Here is a 27,519-nt window from a genome sequence, read left to right as displayed (position 1 = left end):
TAGGGAGAGAAACAGACACGGCTTGTTTATTAGAATGCGGGAAGGAGGCCTTTTCCACAAACAGCGCTGCTTCTCAGAGTCTGTATCAAGAGCAAGACAACAATTGAAAATCCTATTCCTGAGAAGAAGCGAAAAGTTACAATTTTGCAAACAAAAATAACAGATGATTTCAACAAACGATAAAAAACTTTTTTTTTTTTAACAAAGAACAAAATTTCAAGTATTATTCCAGATGACATGGCAAACCCAATGACGGAGACGAGGTCTCACTGGCAAAGGTCCCTGGCGCTCTCGGGGCAGGGGCCACTCCAGATGGGCTGGGGCACCCCAGGGCTGAACCGGCCCGGCAGGGAACGGAGAAAGACCATGGGGCAGCTCAGCAGGGCCTGTGGCTGTGCCCACGGAGTGGGAAGCGGGCACCAGGGCTCTGCTCCACGGCGGCTGAGGGTGGAAACAACCCACCTTATGCCCTCCTGGGACAGGGCCACGCACCTAACACTGGGGATCTAGGGTTAGCGGTTCCGGACATCTGATTTTTTCCTTTTCGTAATAAACAGAAACACATGTTTATTCCTTCAAACACCCTACTATCCCAATTTTAGTCAATTTGTAAATTATATATTACTTGTGCTACAGTTTGTGATAAATCTTACTAAAAGATCAGCACCAAACCTCTTACAAATAGAAACGCCCACGAGTCGTGGCTGTCCCCGAAGCAGGGCTGTGGCTGTGCCCGCAGGCTGTAAGCCTTTGCCCCCTTTCCCTTCAACAACAGGACGTTTCTGACAGACTTTCCTTTTCCTCCCATGAGAGCTTTCTTGAAGAGAGACGTCTGTCTTACCCACAGTTTTGGGAAAGGTCCAAAGAGCAAACCTGAACGTCATTGTCTGAGCGCGAGGGGGCGGCTGACAGTGGTTCTTCTGGCTGACGTGCTCTGGTGGCCCCAAGGCCAGAGGAGGGGCTGTTCATGCCACCCCAGGCCTCCCAGGCCACTGGGGTAGGGGGCTCTCGGCAAAAGGGTCTCACACCACAGAAGAAAAAGCCACGCTACAGTGCCGGACGTAGAGACCCCCAGCTTCCCCCATCCCCGCCGGGGGGCTGTAAAATGCCCTGAAAATGTTTGTATCCGGTATTTTCTGAAACACGCTGTTGCTGACTTCCACTACCCCCACGCCACCTTGGTGCCTCCTAGATACTCAGTTCTTGAACCTTGTCTGTTCACAGATATGATTGAATTTCCTGCAGGGACAAAAAGTCGAATTACACAAGCCAGCATCAAGAAGCATTCCGATAAGCGACTCTGGAGATCACACGCTGGAGAAGCCTGATGAGAAACTGATCGCACATGCGGGGTGGCTCACAGCAGCAGGGTCTGATCCATCAAAGATATTAACCCCTAGACAGCCTTCTTGCCCTTCTTAAGGTTTAGAAGTCAGACATTTGATTTTTACTTTTTAAAATTCAAGCACCTTAGGTAACTTTCTTAGGGAAGAGACTCAGAGTTGTGCCTCCTCAGAATCCCTCAGTCACCGAGGGCCACCCCGCAGGGCAGAACCAATAGACTCGCCCAGTGGGTGCCAGAGCCACCACCTCCCTCTTTGTGACGAGCAGGTCACCCCCAGAGTAGGACGCACGTGCCCTAGCTATCCTTATCCCTGTCTTTATTAAGAAAGACTGGCAAGTTACTAGCCAAATCTCTTTCTCTAAAAGGAAACGGTCTCCTGGACTCTGTCTATGCTCAAATACAAAGCCAGGTTTTTATTCCACGGGATCAGTCCTCCAGGGAGCCTTCACTTGGGGCCTTGTCCCCTGCAAGAAGGGCATCCTCTCAGTAACTGTGATTTGAACCACAAGTGACTGGGGATCACAGTAGCCTCAAGAAGCATCAATCCATGAGGTTGATTTATAGGACACCTCACTTACGGTTTGAAAATGCAGACAAACTTACGTCCACAGACGAACCCATGTGGCAAAGCGGACGTCACTGGGAGCGGGAAATGCCCAGTGAGAGCCGCCAAGTTAGAGCTATCACAGACATGTGCTCGCGGCACCAAACACAGACTCAGGGCAGCGGCACACGCCCAGGCCGGTGGTTCAGGAAGTTCTCAGTGACCACGGCCACGGATTCACAAAGTACTAACCCTCCAGTGTGTCAGCGGGAACGACAACTGTGTTCCACAGACACAGAGGTAAACGTCTGCATGCAAACGCCTCACGAAATGAGAACAGAAGAGCAGGGTTTTGAAACAACACTAGGGCTGTATACAAACAGAACTAAATGACTATGTTTACGAGTAAGCAGTTAACTGGTTCGTACAGATCTCTAAAAGCCGTGGCGTCAACTTGGCCAAAACACTTAAAAGAAAAAACTCGCCTTCCTGTTAGGAAAAAGAGGGTCTGCTTTCTGCAGGAGGCCCATTCTGGCGCCCTCCCCAGCCCTGGGTGCCTGTGCCCCACCCACAGTGTCTCACTCACATTGCGTGGTGGGCCTTCACCTGAGTGCGGCAGTTGCGGCCCCAATAGCAGTCAGGACGGGATGTTACAGCCACTGGGGAGAGAAAAAGTCACGTGTACATAGTAACACCCGACACTCACAAACTCAGCTAAGCCAACTTAAGTAAAGACCCAAAGAAAGAAACTACAGCTATAGCATTTTGTCACGCTTTATAACTAGTTTCCTTGCCTGTTCCAAGCTGCCAAGGGGGAAAAAAGTTTACCTAAAAACCCACCTTAGGAAATAAAGACTACTACACTTGCCTATAGGTTGTTTTTGTGAATCCTGTTTTAGAAACGTGTGTCGCGGCCCACGGGCCCAGAGCCTGAGCCAACTGGGGGTCGAGGACAGCCTGGGAATAAGCATGGCCGCCAGGCAGCCCATCTGCCCAGTCTTCTCCCTGCTGGTGCAGACACCCACTGAGAACGCAGATGCCCATCTAGACTAGACAGAACTGAGGCAGGGGGTGAGGGGCTTCCTTACCTGGCAACTCGGAAGCAGGAATGTTCTGCCGATACTGGTAGGTCAGCTCTCGGAAGCTTCTCAGGCCACAGCAGTAACAGAGCACAGTGTTCCCTGTGATTCTGTAATCTGGAAGGACACAGCCTCATGTGGGCATGCCAGTCATCAGGCAGCATCATGTTTCCAGAACAGCAGAATAGCTGTGGCCTTGTAAACTAGTGGGAAACCAGTGCACTGATCCGTAAATGGGGTAGAGACAATGGGCCAGACTTTCAGAAAACAAGAACAAAACCAATCTCGATACCAACTTATTTCCTCACACCAAAATAATTCCACTTGGATAAAAAATTCAAACACTTTAAAAATCCAAAAAAGTAGGGGTGCCTGGGTGGCTCGGTCAGTTAAGTGTCCAACTCTGGATTTTGGCTCAGGTCATGTCATGAATTCAAGCCCCACATGGGGCTCTGTGATGGCAGTGTGGAGCCTGTGTGGGATTCTCTCCACCCCTTCCCCCGCTCAAGCATGCGTTCCCGTTCTCTAAGTAAATATATAAGCTTAAAAAAATAGAGCATTAAAAAAAAATTTTTTTTATGTTTATTTTTGAGAGAAAGAGAGAGACAGAATGAAAGCAGGGGAGGTGCAGAGAGAGACGGGAGACAGAATCTGAAGCAGGCTTCAGGCTCTGAGCTGTCAGCACAGAGCCGGACATGGGACGCAAACTCACAGACTGCGAGATCATGACCTGAGCCAAAGTCGGACGCTTAACCAACTGAGCCACCCACGAGCCCCCAAAATAGAGCATTTCTAAAAAAATAGTAACACTAAAAATAAAAATCCAAAAAAGTACTGAGAGGAATGAGTATTATTTTTCTCTTGAGCTATTTATGTCATAAAAACCAAATAGCACACAGGAAAGGATCTGTAAATCTGACTACCTACATGGAAACAAATACAACAAAAGCGAGATACTAATAAAATAGTGGAAAACACATTTGCCACACAAGCAACCATATGTTGCACCTTTAAATGACAAAGATATCCTACCAACCCATGTCCCCAAATCCAAATAGACTAACGTAAGTATGGGCCAAGGTCACAGACAAGCCAATGAACCATAAAGCAAAAAGATCTTCAATTCTGCTAATACCCCAACACAGGCAGATAAACCAATGATACATCCCAGTTGCCTTGTCTGTATTTACAGGCAAAGGCAGGGCAGATGGACTCAGGAAGATGCTGAGGCACGTTCTTCTGGGAGGGACAGCGAATATGGCAAAGTCTCAACTGTTTGTTCATACCACCGTCCAACAATTTACTTACTTACTGTTTACTTATTTACTCATGTATTTATTTAATTTATCTTGATGGAACAACTTTTCTAGCCTACCATCCTGCAGGCTCAGAGGCTGCAGTGCTTATTCAGACAGTGAAACGTGGAGAATAACCTAAATATCCTATATTAATGATTTGGTTAAATAAACCATGATACAAAATACTATAGAACAAAAATCAAGGTAGGGGTGCCTGGGTGGCTCAGTCGATTGAGCGTCTGACTCTCAATTGCAGCTCAGGTCATGATCCCGTGGTTTCATGAGCTCAAGCCCCGAGCTGGGATTCTTGGAATTCTCATTCTCTCTCTCTCTCTCTCTGCCCCTCCCCAACCTGCACTGTCTCTGTCTCTCTCAAAATAAAGAAACTTGAAAAACAATCCAGGTAAAGAACTTAGCTGACATAGAAAGGGTCTGGGGAATACCACCGAGTGAAGAGCACATGTGGTAGGGTTTCATCTATGAGGACTCTGACCATGCCCACGTGTGGCGGGTGCACAGGCCATATGGCATCATCACTGGGTCCTCGGGGGTGGGATTCCCTGTGATTTTTGCTTTACCCACCATGCTTCACTCACACGTCTTTCTGGGCCATGCCACCATGGCAGTCCCACCAAGAAGCTAAAGAGAGCTCAGGCCCACATGTCAGACCAGGCGCCCCCAGGACCGAGGCTGCACAGAACCCGAGACACTCGTGAGCACGTATCCGCTCAGAAGGATTCCCAGAAGCCTCTGAAGTCTTTCACAATAATTTATGTCTTAGGAAAAAAAGTCATTTGTTGATTTTTCTGCACCCTCCCCGAGTGACTAAAACCACATTTCACAATGTCCCGGGTGCCCCTGGGAGACAGGCCAAGCCTGCACCAACACATCAGTGAAAGGCCTACGAGGACCCTGAGGGCTTGAGAAGCACCGGACCCAGGACCCGAAAGATGCCAAGAGGTGGGGTCACAGTCTCTTCAGCTGTGTCCCTTCCTCCCCCACGGCAGAAAAGAGCCTAGAGTGTGTCACGTGGGCTCAAATCCTGAAGTACTGGCGCCTGTCTGCCACCCACTGCCAGGGTGGGTGGAGGGTGAGGGCGTACACGAGGGAAGGCAGCCCGGAGGCTCTCCTCCGTAGTGGAGGCAGAGGGGCCACCGCAAACACACTGCCGCACCAGACAGAGGAAGGCAGGTGCGATGGCGCTTACCAGATAGCAGGAACACTCCCCTCTGCAGAGCCACGAGACTTTCAGTCAACATGTTTTTCCACGTCAAACCCCTGGTTGCCAGGTAATTCTGGGATGGGGAAAGAAGGGAAATCTTAGAAATACTAGCTTGGAGAACAGAAGACTGAAATGACAAGAAACCAAACATTTCATGAAAGGCCCTTGAACGCGGGCAAGGCCACGGCACAGGCAGGCTAACCACGGCAGGAATTTGCATCAGGCAGTTGTGAGGCCTTCCAGGACCGCAACACACGAGGACCAGGATGCCTGGGACCCGGCAACACGCTCACAAGCTAGTCTGCAAGGGCTCTCTTCCCACATGGCTTTGTCAGAGCCTCAGAAGGAAAGCTAGCTTCCGAAAGCTGAACACACGAGCTACCACATTCTCTCCAAAATCCTGCAGACGCTCCGAGCACAGGAGCGGGGCGACACCCGACCTTGGCCGGGGAGGCTCTAGTGTGGCAACAGCCGCACGACCACACGGTAAGGAAGCTGAGGCTTTGCATCACACCCTGGCCTCAGCTCTCTTGTGTGGACCTACGAGAGAGCAGCACGAGGACATCTAACCAGAGCACGCGGTGCCAAGGGGCCTGCCATACAGGTCTGGCGTGTGCAACGCTGCATACATGGGAGAGAGGCACAACTCTCACCAAGAGAATGATGTGCACGTTAAACACTGAAATTCTAAGAGCCACGTCAGCTTCAGCTTCCTAAGACGCGAGAAGGACAAAGTCAGAAAAGAGGAAGCCAGAGAGAGGCCCGGGTTCCGGCAAAGGGCCGCCCCGGCCCCCACCCAGACCCCAAAACTCTGCGTGGGGCACACAGGCACCGGAGCCGACACTTGTGGACTCGTGGCGTGATGGGCATGAAGAAAATAACCTCTTGGAAGACAGGAACACATGGGAAAACACCAATGTGGTGAGCTCGGCAGCAGGACTAGTCAGAGCCACTGGGAGAGCTAAAAGCCTCCTGGGGGCCTCTTCTAGGCCTGAGCCCCCACCCGCGCCTGTACGTGAAGTCCCCTACCTTCAGGATGTCCGACTCATAGTGATTATTGCTGAGAACCCCGTCCAGACACCTGTCACCCAGGTCCAGCTCTGCCAAATGGAAGGAAGCAAAGTCACCGTCTTACAATCTATGAAAGTATCGTTCACCGACAGCTAAGATAACCAAATTTCCTTTCTTACGGTCCAGAAAGAATAAAAGCTTCCATTGTAAAATATGGTTTTAAAAAGAGAACAAGTAAAATGACTTCTGACAGCTTTCTCCGTCCCCTGGGCACCTGGTCTGGCACCGTGAGGTCTGAATGCTGCAGCCAGGCGGTGTTTTTGTTGGTGGTGTTCCTTGCACATACGTAAACCCTCCTGACTGAGCTCAGTATCCCCGTAGTTGTTACTGCCTGGTTTTGAGCTAGCAGAGGGACACTTCTAAATGTCAAACACAGGGGGCGCCTGGGTGGCTCAGTCTTGGCTCAGGCCAAGATCTCAAGGTTCATGGGATCAAGCCCCATGCTCATGCGGGGCAGAGCCTAGCTGGGATTCTCTCTCTCCCTTCCTCTCTCTGCCCTTTCCCTGCTCTTGTATGCACACTAAGTAAATAAATAAACATTTAAAAAAATGTCAAACGTGTGTGAGAAGCAGGTCATCGACGGTGGCCCCTCTCAAGTCGGGCCACGCTAGCCCACCAGCACCCTCAAATGCAGCAAGAGGATAGGCAGAGAGCTGAAGTGCCGGCATTACCACAGAACGGGGCCAGGCAGCCGAGACAGCCGGCCCGGGCGCAGCCCCAGTACAGGTGGCAGAAAGGCTGCAGGCAAACGGCACCTGTGGACACAGCACAAGCACCAGTCAGGCCATTTCGGCGAGGAGTAAACTCACATAACCATTAAATAAACGGCAAAGTCCATGTTAACAGCAATCCCAGAGTTGCAAATCACAGCACTGTATTTCATCTATTACATTCAAGAGTGACACGTTATGAAAATATGATGCTCCTGATGCGGCAACAAAGGTCAGAGGCAGCCTCCAGAAGGAGAACCACCCATACATGGAAACTCGGTGAATGAAGGGGTGGGTCACCAACTGACAGGAAAAGATGGTCATTCGATGTGGCTGCACACACAACTGAGTACGCAGATGAGGAATCAGACCCACATCTTCACAGCACACTACACACACAGTCAGCAACGCTCTGAAACCTGACCCTAGAAGGATGCAGGAGAGGCTCTGCGGTGGGGAGGCCGCTCAGGCAGGCAGCGTCCGTGCACACCCTTACTCACACTGCTGGGGGGCGATGCGGGGGTCCTGCTCACGTTCTGCCCTCCGGTCGGGCATGGGCTGGAAGCAGCAAGTGCAGATGGCATGGCTTCCTTGCAGGGCACACACGTAATCCTGGGCTGCGGAACAGACAGGATATTCAGGCCGCGCACATTAGGACACAGGCAGAAATAGGAGATTCGATGCACGCCTAGGGACGTGGCTGGAAGGTCCACAAGGAGACAGATCCACAGGAAAACCCAGGGAGAACTCACACCCGTTTTCTGAAACTACAAAACGGTAGTCTGCCATTTTTTTTTTTTTTTTTAACGTTTATTTTTGAGACAGAGAGAGACAAAGCATGAACGGGGGAGGGTCAGAGAGGGAGACACAGAATCTGAAACAGGCTCCAGGGTCTGAGCTGTCAGCACAGAGCCCGACGCGGGGCTCGAACTCACGGACCGCGAGATCATGACCTGAGCCGAAGTCAGCCGCTTAACCGACTGAGCCACCCAGGCGCCCCGGTAGTCTGCCATTTAAACGACACATTTGAAATAGAATGAAAAATAAACAAACGTGATACTTCAGTTCATCAGTTATAGCAAGATTTCAAAGATCACTTGAAGGTTTTCTACCATTTCCTTGGGCCATAAAGCACACGCCATAAAACAATAGAGCAAGTTCTATATTTAATCTCTGTCTCTTCCAAATAAACAGGTGGCAGGCCTGGGGGCCATGACTGGCTGACCTCCACCCCCCCAACAGCTGTGTCCACACAGCTCAGCCACGGCCACTCAATGACCACACGGGAAGCTCTGTCTAGGCACGCACACCTGCTATAGGCCCATCCCACTGGGGACTTCCAGTCTGAAAATGACACCGCACCTGCGGAATGGCAGAGTCGGGAGGCAACCAGGCCCCACCCTGCCCATCTGTCCACGAGCCACCCATGGAGAGAGCTGCAGCACCGCGTCAGGGTGCATGGCTCTGAACATGGCTTTGGGTCATGATCCTGAGTCAGTGGCCTCATGACAGGCTCAGGCCCACATCAGCTAAGAAACTGGGCCCTACTGAAGAATGGCCAGGGCCAAAAACATGGATTCCACATGTTCTCTCTCCCTTTCTCAATGGCACCTGAGGACCCGCCAGTGGGCAGAGCTCAGGGTGGCTCTGATGACACAACAGCCTGCTGTCGAAAAGAAGCCAGGCTCTCATTGAGGGGCGCATGTAGGGGTCATTTCAGCTTTAGCAAGCAGCCCTGGGGATGCCAAAGCCCAAAGCAGTGGGCTGGGGGTCTGTGTCAGAATGAGGAATGAACCTCCCAGGAGGGCCCAGGGGCAGAGATCCACGAGAGATCAACTTAACTCTCTCTGGTTTCTGAACCCACAACAGAGTACAAGCAGCAACAAGGTAGGAGAGAGTAGGACAAGGGAGGCAGTGACCGGAGCGGGGTGGGAGCGGGGGAGGAGCCAGAAGGAAAAAAAAAAATACGGCAACGCCCTGGGTGGTCACAGCAGGACAACAGCACGGAAGGCGCGGCGTCTCACCTGTCGTGACGCTGGTGGACGTGGACGGTGCATCCCCAGGAGCCTGTGCTGCCCCTGGCTCACTGCCAGGCCCCGGGCAGGGGAGGGGCTGGCCCGCCTGCCTCCGGTACTCAGGGCACTGTCTGCACACGATGTACGGCTGGCTGCAAGGAAGCACACGGGCACACGGGGTGCGGAGAAGCAGTGAGCTCTGCCCTGGCACACGTGGGGGGCGGCACCAACGCCCCCAGCCCCGATGACCAGAGGAGACCCAGATCCCCAGCCTGGAGGCATCTGTCCGCCCACAGACCTCATCCCTCCTTCACGCCTCAGCTCTGCGTCTGCTGCCGCCCAGCGTGCGTGAAGGGGACAGATGGCACGTCCCCACTGGACACCCGGTCAGTGCTCACGCCGGAGCAGCAGCAGGGAGGGCCCCGTTCCCTGCTACCTGCTGGCTCCCCTTTGCTGTAAGGTTTCCAGAGACCCCCCGCCCCCCCCCCCCCCCCCCCGCGGCTCCTACGGTTCGGAGACACATTGTGCCCACCCCGGTGTCCAGCACAGTGTCCCCCGGAGTGTGGCCACTCAGTCCCCACGTTGGGCACGACCCACTCTCACAGATTTGATGCTGGGCGAGCTGTGAACTACGTCCAGGAGCACACTCAGGCCCATCACCCTAGGCACCTATGAAACGGTGTTAAAGTCTGAACAAAATATGCCACAGCTGAATGCTGCTGTCGTCCGGGGACTTCCCGGCGGGCCACCCAGCTGTGTGCACTTCAGCTGCGCTTTCCAAACAATGCAGATAGTTAACAAAAAATGAACCCACAGGAAACACACCTACAGACCCTCCCCTCCTCTCAGAGAACGCTGCCCTGAGCCTGTCTCCAACGGCAGGAGCCAACAAGGGAAGAACGGGGAAGATGTGACCAGAAAACAACTAGTGAGAAGCCGCTTGACCTCATTTCGGAACCATATGACCTTCGTCTCAGGCCACACCAACTGTCAACAGGGTTTCCCGACATCCCTCCACAAACCTCAGGGGCCACCACCAGGACCCCTCTGACAGGCATACGATGACACAGGTGCCAGGCCCAGCAAGGCGCCTTCCCGGTGAGGCTCTCTGAGCTGAAGCAGCCTCGCGAGCTAACTGGATGTGCGCTCAGAGCTGTGACTGTAGGGTCTGTCCCGCAGCACTGCCTCTCCAGTCAGAATTCGGGAAACAGCATAGAACCGTATGTACAGCAGGATCCCGTCTTTATGAGGATATTTAAAGTATATCGCCTTTTACTTTGTTAACAAAGGAAATACAAGTGACTACATATAGGAGTTGCCAAAAGGATACACGATAAAATGTTCATACTACAGCGATTTTATTACTTTCTGCTTCACCACTATTTCTAAATTTTACAAAAAGAAACAAAAAGTAATTAATTAGGGGATTTGATTTTTGTCTCTTCAAATGTCACGACCCACCCAAAACACGCACTGTGGACTTCTGAGTCCGCAGACAGCAGCATTCTACAGCAAATAAAACAAGGTCTGCTAGAATCGCATCCTCTTGGCCAGGTGACCGTGGCTTTCCTGCAATAATATCCTCACAAATGACGATACTGCAACTCACACCGTGGGACTCCGGTCACCAGCTGAGCTAGAGGAAGCGTGCCCACAGTAGACAAAGAACACATTAAATCCTGCACCCCATTGTAGCCAATGCATCGAGGCACCTCAGGAGGTGTCGGCAGGTAACAAGGGACGGGTTATGGCAGTCATTTTCTAACAGACGTCAGTCTAACCACTACCCCGCACACCCTGAACTCACACAGGGCTGTACACCAGTTACATCTCACTAACATGGGGAGGAAGAAGATAAGCAACAAAAGAGAATAAATATCGCGTGTATGCCTGAGAAGGGAAGGGGTACTGGAGAAGGCTGGTGGCAAATCCCCCCACCATCAGCAAACTGAGCGGCCGTCCTCAGCCGGCGCCCGCCCCGTCCTCACCATGCCCGAGGCAGGTGCTGTCACTGGCTGACGTCACACATCAGAACGCAGACCACTCACGAGCTGGGCCACTCAGGACAGAGCCGGGACTCGGGCCCCGTGCTGCCTCCAGCTCCCCGCTCCGCTCAGAGCCAGGCACAAGCTCACCTGATGTCCGAGGACTCGCTGTCTGCGTCTGACAGCTCCAGCAGGTCCTCCGAACTGCCCTCCTCATCAGAGAAAGACCTTCTGACTTTGGGCTGCAGCATGTCTTGAGTGATCTTGTTCCTGGCAGCCATGCTCCGCACGTCTTCCTCGCTGCGACTCTTGTCTGGAATTCAAAGGACATGGCTCTGCTGGCCGAGGGGCCCCTGGAGAGACACCCTGCCATCTCCTGGAGCTGGGCGGGCTCCCCACTTGCCTGGGTGCTGGAGAAGGTACGCCTCCACCAGGTTGTTCAGGATGTGGTTTTTACAGATCCTCTCCACCGGACAGCGGCAGGTGGGGCAGAAGGCGGAGCGCTCCATCCAGCCCGAGTAGCAGGCGGCACAGAAGGTGTGCATGCAGGGCTGCAGGCTGAGGGCACAAGGACAGGTCTTCAGACGCCCCCCACGGAGCACTTGCAGGTGGAGCCTCTGTCTGCCAAGCCGTGGCAGCCCCCCGGATGCCAGGGCACACGGGGCATGGCCTGCCTGGAGCCTGAGAGGCAGGGGCCCTAGTTCATGCTGCGTCTTTCCCAGAGGAGGACATGGCCTCACTCGGGCTGAGGGTCGGTTACAAATTAGCCACCCACCAAGCTCACTTGATCCAGCAGAGACTAGAACCCATGCTTCTCGGTGTGGATGGTGGGCTGGTGGGGGGGGGGGGGGGGAGGACACACCCGCCCTGCGTACAGTGCCCACTGGTGGCAGCATCTGCACGCTCCGCTGACTGGGAGTGTCGCCTGCCTTCCATAACCCAGGTGAGAAACAGTTCCCGTGCAAGAACAGCTTTCACCCTAAACTACTTTAATTTGGTCCTTGTTAATTAAAAGGAACCAGAAGTGACCATCCGTATTCCGAGAGGGACGGTCAAGCAGGCTGTGACTCCAGGAATATGAGGAACCGGGACACCGAACGCCAAAAAGGCCTGCATTTAAGTGGAGACTCAGACAGGCTCTCATTCTTAAGTCCCCACAGAAAAGCCGGGAGAGGGCTGTCCCCAAGCCGCTCCTGGGGGCCTCATCTGGGGGCACTCCCTCTGTGCCGACGACGCCCCCTCAAAGCTCAGCACGGTTCTCCCGTTCTGCGTCCGAGGCGCGCCAGGCCTCTTGGGTCGGTCGTGACGGGTGCGGACCGAGGCCGCTGTCACCTCGCCTCGCAGGCTCTTCTACAGCCGTAGTTACCACGGCCAGGTTCTCGGCGTGGTGGCCACACGAGCGGCACGACGGCAGCGCCCCGAGCCGAGCCGCACCGGATGCGGCCCGGAGGCCTGCTTGCCGGGGGCCGCTCCCCACCCCCGCCACCACCCCACGACACCCCCGCGGGCCCCCCGCGGCGAGCGCACCTCACGCAGTCGTGCAGCAAGTCCTGGCAGATGATGCACGTGAGTGTCTCCTCCATCTTGTCCGGCTTCACGGCCTCAGGTCTGACACCCCCGAGGGCGGTGTGGGCGTCGCTACACTGGTCCGCAACCAGCAACTGCAGGCTCAGCTCGGCCTCCCCCTCTGCGAGAAAGGGGCACATGCCCACCATCAACCAAGGAAGAAACAGACACCGGGTCTTTTTTGTTTTAGGAACATCTTAACCTGTGGACAGAAGACACAGCCCTCACTGCTGTGTGTAGTTTATTTATTTTTTTAAGTTTATTTATTTTGAGAGAGAGCATGTGGCTGGGGGAGGGGCAGAAAGACAGGGAGAATCCCAAGACGGGGAGGGAGGGAGAGAGGGAGAGAGAGAGAGAGAGAGAGAGAGAGGAGAGGGAGAAGGAGAGCGAGCGAGAGAGAGGAGAGAGAGAGAGAGAGCCCCCCACCGCTCTCGTTCTCCCTGCCCCCCAAGCAAGCTCTGTGCTCAGAGTGTGGAGCCTGACACGGGACTCAAGCCGAAGAGTGGTGAGATCATGACCTGAGCCGAAGTTGGACGCAGAACGGACTGAACCACCCAGGCACCCCTGTTTGTATTTTAAAGAAGGCCTAAAGTAAGTCCCAAGTTCCAGTACCCTTAAGTTTTGGTTTAGAAGAACAATGGCATAAAAAGAAGCATTCGGGATACATGGTTAAAAGATTAAGGTGGCTTGTCACACGATATTTGTGTATAATCATCATTTTTGTTTAAACAAAAAACATGACCTGTGTATGTCCTGGAAAATATAGACTCTCCGACGTTACCAAGAGCTTTTAACTTCTTTTTTTCCTTTTCTTCTGCTGGTGTTCTATAGTGCTCATAGATTAATTTTTATTTTTAACGAAAGAAATACTTGCACACAATTTACAAAATCAAATATTAAGAGGGCACCAGCCCTCTGCCCTGGCCTGTCCTCACCTCCAACCTCCCTCCTCTGAGGAAACTACTTTCATGTTTTTGGGTGTTTCTCCTGGCGTGGACCTCCAGGTTTCTGAACTGTAATGCTCTGTTGAGGCTGACTGACTTTAGACACCGTCCATCTCCCGACATCTATTCAGATACAGAAGGATTCTGCCCCCTGGCCCCATTCACTATATTATCGTAAGACAACTGTTAGTTTGGTATATTGTATTTGTTAGTTCCGTGCATCGTATTTACGTTACTATGCTTAGGTAAATATTCACTGCTGAGCCAAACAGTACACCAAAATTCAGTTTTCTTCCTTCTACAATTTTTCATTTTTGCTAGAGTAAAAAAAAGGCCTCATTTGTATACTTACTTTTTTACATACTGTTGCTGATTTTTTTCGACACCCTCCTCAAGCCAGTCGCTTCAATTTTCCACTCAACACATCCAATATCCTCGTCTCCTTCCCTGAGGCCTGCCCTCCCTCCCAGAGCCCCCTGGCCTCACTGCTCCAACCGCAGGCTGCTCTCAGGCCTACAGCACAGCCACTGTCCCATTACATGTTCCCAAGTATCTTTTACAATCCTTTTAACTTTGGCTTTTTAAGGGCAGATTTTTCTCTAAGTCACCTTTCTTTTTTCAAATCATTATTACTTTGAGAGAGAGCACGCATGCACAAGCAGGGGCGGGGCGGGGGGACGGAGGACCCAAAGTGGGCTCTGTGCTACCAGCAGGGAGCCCCATGCGGGGCTCGAACCCACCAACCGTGAGATCATGACCTGAGCCACAGTTGGACACCTAACCGACTAGGCCACCCAGGTGCATATTCTTAAAAACCGATAGTCATATCAAGACAGAACTGCAACTCAGAATGCACTGCTTCCAGACCATCAGCATAACCAGATAATAAATAGGGTTCAACCCCGATGCTGTCAAAAGGAAAAAAAGGCTCACATTGCCATTTTGAAAATGCGGAGGCATCCGCTTCCACAGAAGGGGAGGCCCCATCAGGAGCAGCTCAACAGCTCTCAAGGGCCAGAGATACACAAAACAGTGAGACTCTGACCTGCTTTCATTCTCTTCGTGACAGGCTCCAAATCCTCTTGGTCCCGGGACCCTGGCAGAGAGAAGGGTGCTCCTTCTCTGTCTGGGAGAGCCGAAGGGAAGGTGGGGATTTCATCATTTGCCACAGACGGACCACATTCTTTTGGGGAGACGCCTGCATCTCTGAAGTCTGTGAGAGGGACAAACAAGACAGGTTTATTTTTTAATTAGAGAGAGAGAGAGAGAGAGAGAGAGAATGTCAGCGGGGGAGAGTGGCAGAGGGAGAGACAAAGAATCTCAAGCAGGCTCCATGCTCAGCCCAACACAGGGCTAGATCCCACAACCCTGGGATCTTGACCTGAGTCGAAATCAAGGGCTGGATGCCTAACAGCTGAGCCACGCAGGCGCCCCGACAAGAAAAGTTCTGATTCGTGCAGCCTGGAAGCAGAGGGTACGGCAGGTAAACCACCACAGATTCAAACCAGGCCTAGGTGTTCCAAGATGCCGTATTCTCAGTAATACACGCTTACAGAAACACTCGGCTCACACTTCTGAAGTGCACACGCACCCACTACTGGGCTCGGGGGAGCTGGGCCAGCAGCACAGCCACTGGGAAAGAAACGCAGAGGTGTCTGTGACCGGGGTGGCGGTGCCGGGGTCAGCTGTGGGACATTTGGTCTAAGACAGGGCCAATCCGTGTGCTAGCGGCCCCATAACATTCCCTGTGCTCTGAGCAGCACTGGCACAGAGGGACACACAGGCCTCTCAGGAGAGGGACGCAGCAGGCTTCAGATTACAAGGAGATGGAAGCCAGACAGGGATGCTGCGTGTGAACTATTTCCCAAGGAGTCACGAATTTAAACGAGCCTGGCAGAAAGGTTAAGGAGACTTTCTAATAACCTTTATCTTAATCAAGACCTAATGTGTAACACCATACTACAGTACACACCCGGTCTATAATACCCAAGTGTTGTTACTTTGAAAAAGAAACTGCCCTACAGCAGCCAAACAAAAGAAGTTAGTAAAATTGTTTGGGGAGCAAATCAGCTCGTACAGCAAAGGGAGAAAAGAGGGAGCTTCCTGGGCTGGCTGCTGGCTCTGGTTCTCACTCCCACCATGGTCTCAAGGACTTTCTATGCTCAGTCGAGCTTCTCACTCCAGAATGAAGACGATGATGATGGTACTCTCCGACAGACAAAGGGTGAGGATTTATCTGAAACTTATGAAATAAGTTGGCACCAAACCTCACATTTAGGAGGCTGGTTATTTTGTTAGTATGTATACACTGAGGCATGCAGATAGAAAAATTTCCCCAACATTACACAATGGGAGGGAAGCTTTCCATCGGATTTGCTTACAGCAAGATTTTGTTTAAGCTTTTATTTGTTAATTGCACAATATAAAAACACACTGCCCTTTCACGGTGGAATCAACAATTGTATGCATACAGACACAAGTCACATTTTCTTTATCCATCCATCCATTGAGGGACATTTAGGTTGTTTCCAAGTCTTTGGCCTTTGTGAATAGTCTGCAATGAACATGGGGTGCAGACATCTCTTGGAGACAGTGATTTCAATGCCTCTGGATACATATCCAGGAGTAAGGTTACTGGACCAAATGGTCGTTCTATTTTTAAAATCTTTTTTTGTTTTGTTTTGTTTTGAGAGAGAGCATGCACGAGTAGGGGAGGGGCAAAGAGGGGGTGAGAGAATTTTTGTTTTAATTTTTTTTAATGTTTATTTATTTTTGAGAAAAAGAAAATCAGAGTGCAAGCAGGGGAGAGGAAAAGAGAGAGGGAAACACAGAATCTGAAGCAGACTCTAGGCTCTGAGCTGTCAGCACAGAGCCTGATGTGGGGTTTGAACCACGAACTGTGAGATCACGACCTGAGCCAAAGTCAGACACTTAACTGACTAAGCCACACAGGCACTCCTATATTTTTTTAATGGTTGGATTTATTGACTTATTTTTTTTAATTTTTCTTTTACATTTATTTATTTTTGAGAGACAGAGAATGAGCAAGGGAGGGGCAGAGAGAAAGGGAGACACAGAATCAGGAGCAGGCTCCAGGCTCTGAGCTGTCAGCACAGAGCCCGACATGGGGCTCGAGCCCACAAACCACGAGATCGTGACCTGAGCTGAAGTCGGACGCTTAACCGACTGAGCCACCCAGGTGCCCCCAATTGACTTTTTATTTTTAATTATTTTTTAAATGTTTATTTTTGGGGTGCCTGGGTGGCTCAGTCAGTTGGGCACCCGACTTCGGCTCAGGTCATGATCTCACAGTTTGTGGGTTCGAGCCCCGTGTCGGGCTCTGTGCTGACAGCTTGGAGCCTGGAGCCTGCTTCGGATTCTGTGTCTCCCTCTCTCTCTGCTCTTCTCCTGCTCACGTGCTCTTTAAATGTTTATTTTTGAGAGAGAGAGAGCGGAGGAGGGGCAGAGAGAGAGCAGACAGAGGCTCGGGCAGAGAGAGAGTGGACAGAGGATAGGAAGCAGGCTCCATGCTGCAAGCATGGAGCCTGATATGGGGCTCGAACCCACGAACCGAGAGATTATGACCCTTAACCGACTGAGACATCCAGGCACCCCCATTGACTGTTTTTTTTTTAATTGTGGTTTTTGCCTTTGTATCACGTATAAAGAAAAATTCCCCCAAATTATATAAATAATCACCTTTGTTTTCATCAGGCACTATTGTGGTTTACCATTCAAACCCATCTTGAAGTAGTTTGTTGTAATGGATGAGGGACAAAACTACCTTTATTTTCTTTCAAATGTTAATCACTTCTGCTCATTAAACAACCCAGTTTTGCTCGTGGCTTTGAACTGCCATATTCATTGCTAAATTCTTACACGCTTGGACCGTTATACTTTATTTATCTGCATATTTCTTCTGCGGCCAGTGTCAAATGTTTTTTTAGTCCTTTAATTTTATAACATGTTAATGTTACATGGACTTGTTCACATTCATTATTTTGTATTTCTAAAAGTGTCGACGGGTGCCTGGGTGGTTCAGTTGCTTAACTGTCTGACTCCTGATTAGGGCTCAGGTTATGATTTCACAGTTCGTGGGTTCGAACCCCACATTGAGCTCTGCGCACTGACAGTGGGGAGCCTGCTTGGTACTCTCTGTCTCCCTCTCTCTCTGCCACTCCCTGCTCATGCTCTATTAAAATAAATAAATAAACATGAAAAAAATGTTAATTATAGGTTACTCTAGATGAGTCTTGAAAACATGATGCTCAGTGAAAACAGAAGACACAAAAGGCCACAGAGTATAGGATTCCAATTCTTACTACTTAAAAAATTTTTTAATGTTTATTCATTTCTGAGACAGAGCTCGAGTAGGGGAGGGGCAGAGAGAGGGAGACACAGAATCTGAAGCAGGCTCCAGGCTCTGAGCTGCCAGCACAGAGCCCGACATGGGGCTCCAACTCACAAACCGTGAGATCATGGCCTGAGCTAAGTTGGATGCTTAACCAACTTGAGCCACCTAGGCGCCCCATGATTCCGATTCTATGAAATGTCCAGAACAGGCAAAACCACAGAGACAGAATGCAGATCAGTGGTTGCCGAGGGAGAGCAGTGACTGTTTATGATATGATATGTTCTGGAATCACACAGCAGTATGAATATAGTAAAAACCCCTGAAGTGTACACTTCGCCCGGGTGATTTTTATGGCAGGTGAGTTATATCCCAGTAAAACTGTAAAAATCCCAGGAAATCTCCGACCTTCAGCATTTCTATCGGGGGTGGAAGAAAACAATATTTACTAGTACAGAAATCCTGCTGAGAGCCCGATGCCTGATGTCACCTCTGACTTCCTTAGTGGCTTATGTAACAACACAAGTCAGAGTCAGTGACTGAAGAGCAACGCAGCTACCACTCTGAGACCCCCATCTCACCAGGGCTGAAGGGAGGCGCTTGCCCCGCAGAGGTGGGCTCCGTGGAAGAGGTAGAGGCCGTGGGGAAGAGGTCCGAGGTCGACGTCGATGGCTGTGGTTCCTCAAAGCACGCCTGAGTGGTGGGCGATGACGGCAGGACCTGGGGATCGTCACCTTGCCCTGCACCTGAGGTATCTTTGGTCACGTGGAACACATTCTCTTTATTAGCTTCTGTGAGCACAACAGGAGCAGAAGGAGTGTAGAGTCAGGGCTCAGGAGGAGCACCACTACCTCAGGCAGGACTTTCCAGCAGATGAAAAGGCTTTGCCAGTAAGAATCAGCAGCCCTTACCACGCACCCACTCCTCTGTCACAGTCTCACTTACCAAAGGGGTCTTGTGTGATGCCTTGCTTTTCATGCAGAGACTCGTAGAGGTATGCCACGTCTGAAATGAAACCAAGCAGATCAGAACAGTGTCCTCACGTACCAGCAGGGCTCCTTCCCTCTTCTCCTTTCTGTCACTTCAGTCCCTTTGTCGTTGTTGACTATGTTGACTTACCAGCTACTGACAACACTACCCAGTTTAAGGAATTTCAAAATAAGCGAACCAAAGCATCTTCACCAACTTTAAAATAAATAAGCCTCCGGGAAAAAACGTCCTGAGCCAGAAGGCAGACGCAGGGAAGAGAAAACGATGAGTAGATAATGAATCTGTGCTTTGCCGGTCATTTCAAACCACCGGAAGGAGAAGACACAAGGCCCTGCCACAGGGCCAGGGGCTGGCCTTGACAATGCTACAGACAGCCTGAGCGTATCTGCCTCCTCCTGCCAGTTTGGGAGTAACCTTCCAAAAACTCTCCCAACTCTCCTTGTCCTGTTTCGTTCTTCTTCCCCAAACATAGACACTCAGATCTGGGAAAGCCTGAAGGGGATCGTCAGGTCTCTGTTGTCTCCTGTAAGGTCTCCAAAAGCAGTCATGAGTGGCCTTCAGCCCCTTATTCTAGGTCTTCCTCCCCACAACTCAGATTATCTTCTGCTATGTAACCCAGCCCATCCCTGTTCACTTCTCCTTGCCATTTTGAAATGCAAGACTCATGAGCATTGTGGTATTTGTGAAGAATGGCCGGGGCTCACAGTGCAAGGTCAACACTCCCACTCTTCAACAGGACTCACACCAAGAATCTACATAAAGGGGAGCCCGGGTGGCTCAGGCAGCTGATCATCCGACTTCAGCTCAGGTCATGATCTCACGGTTCATGGGTTCGAGCCCCACGTCGGGTTCTGTGCTGACAGCTCAGAGCCTGGAGCCTGCTTCACATCCTGTGCCTCCCTCTCTCTCCGCCCCTTCCCTGCTTGTGCTCTCTCTCAAAAATAAATAAACCTTAAAAAAAAAAAAAAAAGTCTCCATAAAGAACAAAGAAAATGTAGCTAACACTAACAGTCTGAAGGGAAATACCTGCTTCAGCAGACTCACTTTCACGAAGATTTCCAGCTGTGACCAGACTTCCCCACCATACACCACCCGAGGCCCACCCTGTACATTCCCTCTCTTACTGTATTCTGGCTCATTCTTCCTATACACCAAGTAGATGACATCCCCAGTCTGCAAAGGACAAGTCTGCTTCTTAACAACCTTCAGCTTGTTAATTACTGTTCCATTGGTGCTGCAGAGACAACAAAAATGCAATTTATCCTACTTACAATAACTTGGGAGTTAAAATTTTCTTTTTCTACCACCACTTAGAAAGAAGTTCAATATTACGCCTTCGAAAATGTAAAATACTCCCAAGAATGACATAAACGTAACGAGGCACATGTGCAAGTGCCACCCTACAGTTCTCCTGAGAGAAAGCTTGCCTGCTGCCCCCTTACTGATAGCCTGACCGTGCTTCAACATTTCTGCTTGTCCAACAGCACATCGTCTGTCCTCCGCCGGCCTCTGGAGGACCCTGGACTTCTACCAGCAGCTCCGATTTCCAGCTTCCCCCCGCTTCTGCACTTAGCTCTGTCCACTCATCTACCCTTCCCTCCCAGCAGGCCAGCTCATCCCTCAGATGGGCACTGACACCTTAAAAGATGGGTTCTGAGCAGAAGCAAATGAATTCGAGGCTCTGGGCTGGAAGATGGTGTGGTCCCTCGGTCGGGAGGTCACTCCAGTCCGTCAGGGACCACACCACCAGGTGGAAGAGGCAGGGGCTGCAGAGGGCACAGGCGGGAGCCTAAGTCAGACAGGACTGGAAGGGCTTCCCTGAGGAGAAACCCGAGTAGAGACCCAACAGAAAATCACAAGTGGACGAACAGTGTACGAGACAAGAACAAAAGTCAGCAACTAAACAAACTGACCCAGCTTCAGGCGTTCGAACCACCCATGTCTTAACTCTATGGTTTCACACCTAAGGCCTCCGGTGGTGAAGAGGCTTTATTTTTACATCTGAGCAGACTTCTACTCCTTCAGTGTTCTGGAAAGGGCCAGAAAGTAAGCAGTTCAGGCTATACGGTCACACAGTCTCTGTCCCAACTCCTGGGCTCTGCTGCGGACACACGAGAGCAGCCGCACACAGGATGTAGTCGAGAGAGTGGCCGTGTCCCAGCGAAACCTCACGTACAAACACTGGTGGTGCCGCCACAGCCAGCCAGAGCCTGTGCTGCCAGGGCCCTCCGCACTCCACTCTCGTGCTCTTTCTAACCACAGGAGCCCGACTTTGCTCTTCTGCTCAAACCCCCAATGACCTGTCACTGCTCTCGAGCTAAAGTCCAGGCTCCCTAGTGTGAACACCAGGGCCTTCCCGCTCCGGTCTAACTTCCCTGCCTTCCCACTCACTGCTCCTCGGCACACAGGGCCTGCTCGCGCCTCGGGGCCTCTGCACCTGCAGTTCCTGCTGCCCGTGTGAAGAATGGACACCCTCTCCCCTCCAGGCACCTCAGCCAAGGAACGCAGGAGCCTCTAGAAGCTGGAAAAGCCGGGGAACGGATTCTCCCCTAGAGCCTCCAGAAGGAGCCGGCCCTGCTGACACCTTGATTTGGTTAATCCAATGAGACCTGGGTGAGACTTTGTACATTCAGCACTAGAAGGTCGTAGCTTTGCGTGCTTTGAAGCCACTGAGTTTGTGGTAATTTGTTACAAGAGCCCCAAGAAGCCAATATAGTCATACAGCCAGCATTGGAAAGCCAGGATCTGCTGCCTGAGGACAACTCTAGAACCAGTGCTACGTTATCCTACGTTGGGCTGGGAAATAAGGAACTTGATCTGCTACGTACCAGAATAGGAAAGGAGCATCAGTTCATCCTCATAAACCTAATTTCTAGTCTTTCATCCCTAACATTGTAGTTACCAAACAATCTCGTAGCACTTGACCTTCACAAAAACAAAAATTCATCTGGTTGGGAAAGGCATATTCTCAACGTACTGCTGGAAGGCCATCGGCTACTTGTCCTGGGTTTAAAATAGGCACATTCTAACACAGCGTTCCTTCCTATGAATTTATCCCAAGAAAATAATCAGACATGAATGCAAAGCGTTTTGGAAGAGAAGAGTCGCAGCATTGTTTATAATAAGAAAAAGTCAAAATAATAAATCTCCACCAATAAAGGAACTGACAGGTAAGTTATTATACAATAATAATGAAATAGACAAGATAAATCTAGATGTACCAAATGTAAGCTCGCCATAAATAAAAGTGAAAAAAAAAAGGATACAACGTGCATAGTAAAACCTCCTTAATACAAAATAAACACGTACGAATTTCTAGTGGGCTAGTAGGATTTGGCAAAGCTTTTCACTTTTACCTACTCCTTATGTTGTGTAACAATTTTTTAAAAAGAAAAGATTTTTTTGATTTGGAGGAAAAAAGTCTAATTCGAATAGGTTTGCAACTAGAAGGTTATCACTGCCTTTTAAGTCCTTTTTCAGAGATATTTTTGCTTTAATTTGAATATATTCAAGAAGCATCATAGACATGAAAGAGTTACTGGAAACCAGAAAATATATTTCCTAATAACCTGGAAACTAGCGAACTACTGTGTTAACAGAAAATGATCCCTTGTTTCTTCTCTGTAGCCACCGGCTTCAAGACAAGAAAGAGATTACCTGGTATCTTCCAGTGACACCTGACCAGATTTTTCATCCACGATAATTTTACAGTGATCTCCAGAGACCAGTTTATTGCCAGGGAATGAAAGATCACAACCTAAAACAGAGAGGGATACATTGGATGTGACCGTGGGGACTGTGCACAAAAGTGCCCTTTGCTTAATCAAAGCACGTGGTTGAAAATCAGGACCCATGGTATATGCACGGTGGGAGACAACCTAATCAAGTAAGATAGGAAGCAATTTTTTAAAAAGCATTTATGTATTAATCCAAAGTAAAGAGACAGGGACTGTCTCCCCATTTCTGACTCCCCATTACCTAGAGGATACCCCCATCAACACCTCTGGCTTCTTGGTGACAATTTTACAACATGCACATATGTGCAGCTACCCTGATAAAAGCAGAAGTTTAAAAAAACTAAGGGGCTTAGTTAAGTAATTCTTCATCTTAAGTCAGTCCTTAATTTCTTTTCCGTGTAATCTAAGGTTTCATAAATCATCACAAAATTGAAGCGAGGACCAAGACTCAGAAAACATGACTGAGCAAATTACAGACACATGAACACGCTTGAGAAAATTTAAAACAGAAGGTGGATGCATCTACACACAATGATCTGAATACAGTCATTATATCCTCATTAAATTAAAGGGGGAAATCCTTCAATACTGTGTTCTCTCCTTAAACCAGAGGAATAAAAGTTTTCAGGAGTTTTTACTATCTAATCGTGAATTTGCTTATAAGACATTTATACTGTAGCTACTAAGGTTTATAGTTTTATTTTTAATAAGTAAAAACGGGAAGCAATATAAGTAAGTGTCCATCAACTGGTGGTGAATTAAAAAACAAACTGTGGGGAAAAAAACAAACTGTGGTACATCCAAACAGTGGACTACTACACAGCATCAAACAGAAATACATTACTGAAACACAAAACAGCCTAAAATGAATCTCAAAAGGATTATGTCAGAGAAAAGAAGCCATACACAGACTATGGTGGAATATTGTGTGATTCCACTTAGGTGACATTCTGGAAAGGCAGAATGACAGGGATAGAAATTAGACAGATGGCTGCCAGAGCTAGGGGTGAGAGGAGGGGGCTGATCCAAAGGACCACCAGGGAACTTTCTGGGGTGATGGAAATGTTCTGCACCGGACTGCAGTGGTGATTCCATTTCTCAACACTCACTCAACACCTATAACGGGATGAATTTTACCATATGTGAACTACACCTCCCTAAACCTCAAGTAGTAGAAATCTTATTTGCACGTTTTATATTATGGGAAGTGCTTTGCTACATTTACCCAGGGTCAATTTCCCCTATGCTCAGGATCTTCCCAGCATACTGGGCACAAGAAGCAGGACAGTTTCTTTGCAGCCCCAGACCCAGCCCTAGTGACCGTGCCACTGGGATGGGATTTTAACAAGCTTCTCCACACCAAGAACATGAGCTTTCTAATTTGGATCCAAGATACTTGTGCTAAGTTCTATTCTTGGCATCTGCCCTGTATGTCATTCACTTGGTTAAATCTGTCACATGGCTGGTGCACACTGCTCCCACTCCCCGAGGATGGGAAGCTCCCTGGGAAACACAGGTCAACTCAGCTCTGCCTTTATCCTCGGAATAATGCCTTATATATAGCAGGCACACTACTGTTTTAAAATAAGTATAACCACGTTCTACAACTCTTAAGGAATGTTTGTGTCTCCCCCAAATTCCCATGTTAAAGGCCTGAACCCCAATATGACTGTAAGGACAGGGCCTGTAAGGAAGAATAAAGGTTAAATGAAATCACTAGGACTGATGCCCTTATAAGAGAAGGAAGTGGAAGAGACACCAACGTTGTGTGTGGCCTGTGAGGATGAGGAAGTCTACAATCCAGGACAAAGACTCAGCAAGAAACAAATTGACTAGCACCTTAATCTTGGACTTCTTGCACTTAACGACTGTGAAAAATAAATTTCTGTTCCTTAAGCTTCCTGGTCTGTAGTGTTTTGTTATAGCAGCCTGAGCAGACCAACAGGGCAACTTCTATTTCCCCGGAGAGCTCAATACATTCACCAAAAGGTCTTCTTTTTAAGATTAATTCAACAACCCCTTTTTGCTCCTCGTATTAACATGTAAAATGATATATAATACTGTGTTGTAATAACAATGGTTAATGTTATTTGCTAACTCTAAGCCAGGCTCCTTTAAGCATTTCCCACATTTGATCTCAATTATCCTTCAGGAACTCTAGGAAGGATGTACAAAGGAGCTACAAAGTCCTTAGTCCAGACCAAAGAAGCTCTTCACCAAATTTCCTATTACCTCAATTAAAAGCAATTAGGGACGCCTGGGTGGCTCAGCTCATGATCTCACAGTTCGTGAGTTCGAGCCCTACATCGGGCTCTGTGCTGACAGCTGGGAGCCTGGAGCCTACTTCAGATTCTGTGTCTCCCTCTCTCTCTAGCTCTTTCTCTCTCTCTGTCTCTCTCTCTCAAAAATAAATAAACATTTTAAAAAAAATTTAAAAAAAAGCAATTAATGCATTTTCCAAAACTTTCCAAGGACATGTAAATACATTCAAAATTGTAAACAAAACAAAAAAAACCTCTAACTTGATATTGGGATTTAAGACTACCAAAACAACAACAACAAAACCAGGTGCAGGTACATCATTAGGGGTAAAATAAAACCAAAACATAATTGCTTTTATTTTATTCTATTATCTTCATCTTATTTTTTTATCATAGTACTTAGCCTTTTTTTAGTATATGTGCTGCCGAAGCGAGCACTACTTAGCCTTTTTTTAATTCCAGTATAGTTAACCTAGAAAAAAATACTTGCTTTTCAACAAACTTTCACATTCTCCCTTTTTTACAATATAAAGTCAGAAACAAAAAAATAGACTCTTAACCACTGCTGGTCACCAGAGGGGCAGTGGGTGGGGGCTGGGGGAACTAGGTGATGGGGATCGAGGAACCCACTTCCGGTGATGAGCACTGAGTAACGTACAAAATCGCTGGATCACTGTATTTTAAACCTGAAACTAAACATCCTATGCCAACTGCACTGGAATTAAAAAAAAAAAATTAAAAATATACAAAATCATAGAGATGATTTCTTAACTTTCAGACAAAATACATTTTGTTGACTGGACCAGTGCACTTCTCTCCCTGTAGGAAAGCTACAAGGGATGGCCACTTAGGAGTTTAGAGGCAGTTAAGAGTGGAGGGTGACCACCCTTTCCCACCTAGCTGCCAGACTTTGTCCGTCCCAGCGTCCCAGGCTCATTCAATCAACGAATATTTGAGCAGCTCTGTTCTATAAACTGGGACTTGAGATGGTTTTCAATGTAGCCACCTACAGGCTATAAATTTCCCCGAGCACTGCTTCGGCTGCATCCTGTAAATTTTGGCAGATTACACTTTCATTTTCATTCATTTCAAGGTATTTTCTAATTTCCCTTGTGATTTCTTTTGGGGCCCATTGGTTGTTTACGTGTGTTGTTTAATTTCCACACTGAATTTTGCAATGTTCTGTTACTGACTTCAATCTCATCCCATGGAGGTCGGAGAAGATGCTTCCTGCAGTCATGAACTTGAGAAGCCTGCAATCTAATACCCGGGGCAGCTTAAGTCAATGCACCTACTCCATAAAGTTGTAATGAGAATCAAATAATCTGCAGGAAGCACTGAGAAGTGACCTGGCGGAACGATAAGTGAGTAAACTGCAGCTCTCACAGGAAAAACTAGAACGCACAGTGGGCCCCGCCCAGGGGCCTCCCACCGCCTGGGGAACAGTCTCGCCCGGCTCCCGGCCCCCGGCCCCGGTTCTCCCCCCCACCCCCGGTCCGCACCTCTTCTCCGCCCGATGGTCCACTCGGGTTTCCTCAGGAGCACGTGCGGCTCGCCCTCGCCGGCGCCCAAGCGGAGGAGTCTCCCCCACGGCTGCTGCTGCGGCGGCTGCGGGCCTTCCCCGGGCTGCTCCATCGGATTCACATCTGACGAGACCCGGAAGCGCGGGTGAGGCTCTCGGACCGCGAAAGCAGGGGCTGCGGCCCCGCCGCTCCGCCCCGCGGCCCTCCCGGCCTCGGCGCCCACGCCACGCCGCCGCCGCGGGCCGGACCCCCGCCTCCTCCGGCCGCGGCCGCGTTCCGCCCGCCGACCCGCCACAGCCCCGCGCGGTCCGCTTACCCCCCAACGCGCGCCGAACCCGGAACCGGCCGCGCCGCCGCCGCCGCCGCCGCTGTCAACAGACATCGCGGATCCCTCAGCTGATCCGCCGGGCGGGGCCGGCGGCGTCCGTGCCCTGCGATTGGCTGGCGGTGGCGCCCACCGAGCGCGGCGGCTAGAGCGGAAGCGGGAGCGGCCACCGAGAGTGGGAGTGTGGGGGCCAGCGGAGCGTGCGCAGACGGGAGACTGCGGGCCCGAGCGCCTTGTTTGGTGATGGCCCGGACGTCTTCGTCTGCGGAGATCTGGGAAGTAACTGCGGTCGGCGCCATGTTAAGTCGGGGCAAAAGGGACGGCGTCACTTGGGGGTTGGGCGCCCGAAGCAAATTCTCGAAGCCGCGTGGGACGTGCGGGCGGCGTTTAAGTGCTCGCAGCGACACTCCGCCTGGCTGACGGGAGATGAGTGACGAGATAAATGGGAACTTTCGGACGCCGGTTTCCGCCCGTTGGGGAGCGAAGACCGGGAAGTTGGGCAGTTTGCCGGGAGAGCGCGGCCGAGTGACAGCGCCTCCGTGGTTGGGCGGCC

At 50.1% G+C, this 27,519-nt stretch overlaps 1 protein-coding gene and 1 long non-coding RNA gene across 3 annotated transcripts; one reads left to right on the top strand and one right to left on the bottom strand.

Annotated features, from left to right (window-relative positions):
- Nucleotides 1-27,104, bottom strand: CHFR (checkpoint with forkhead and ring finger domains). Of its 2 annotated transcripts, XM_027052129.2 has the most exons (18): nucleotides 26,958-27,103; nucleotides 26,621-26,764; nucleotides 22,778-22,877; nucleotides 20,245-20,354; nucleotides 19,076-19,135; nucleotides 18,712-18,921; nucleotides 14,825-14,992; nucleotides 12,797-12,956; nucleotides 11,673-11,827; nucleotides 11,420-11,582; nucleotides 9,294-9,436; nucleotides 7,770-7,886; nucleotides 7,231-7,314; nucleotides 6,518-6,588; nucleotides 5,474-5,561; nucleotides 2,978-3,085; nucleotides 2,476-2,548; nucleotides 1-1,239 (listed from the first exon to the last, which is right to left on the bottom strand). In XM_027052129.2, the coding sequence occupies exons 2-18, from the start codon at nucleotides 26,751-26,753 to the stop codon at nucleotides 1,197-1,199; spliced, it is 1,986 nt and encodes a 661-aa protein (XP_026907930.2). In that variant the 5' UTR covers nucleotides 26,754-26,764; nucleotides 26,958-27,103; the 3' UTR covers nucleotides 1-1,196. The 2 variants fall into 2 exon arrangements, with proteins under 2 accessions (XP_026907930.2, XP_053061474.1); XM_053205499.1 differs by lacking the exons at nucleotides 1-1,239; nucleotides 2,476-2,548 and having other exon boundaries at nucleotides 3,001-3,171; nucleotides 26,958-27,104.
- Nucleotides 18,413-23,642, top strand: LOC128312307 (uncharacterized). Its single transcript, XR_008291393.1, has 3 exons — nucleotides 18,413-18,490; nucleotides 22,748-23,006; nucleotides 23,266-23,642. It is a non-coding gene; the product is annotated as an uncharacterized LOC128312307 (long non-coding RNA).
- Nucleotides 27,105-27,519: the final 415 nt, after the last annotated feature.

This window comes from Acinonyx jubatus, chromosome D3 (genome assembly GCF_027475565.1).
Source record: "Acinonyx jubatus isolate Ajub_Pintada_27869175 chromosome D3, VMU_Ajub_asm_v1.0, whole genome shotgun sequence".
NCBI classification, from domain to species: domain Eukaryota; kingdom Metazoa; phylum Chordata; class Mammalia; order Carnivora; family Felidae; genus Acinonyx; species Acinonyx jubatus.
Note: the sequence above shows the minus strand (reverse complement) of the source record. Positions and strands in the feature narration are given on the sequence as shown.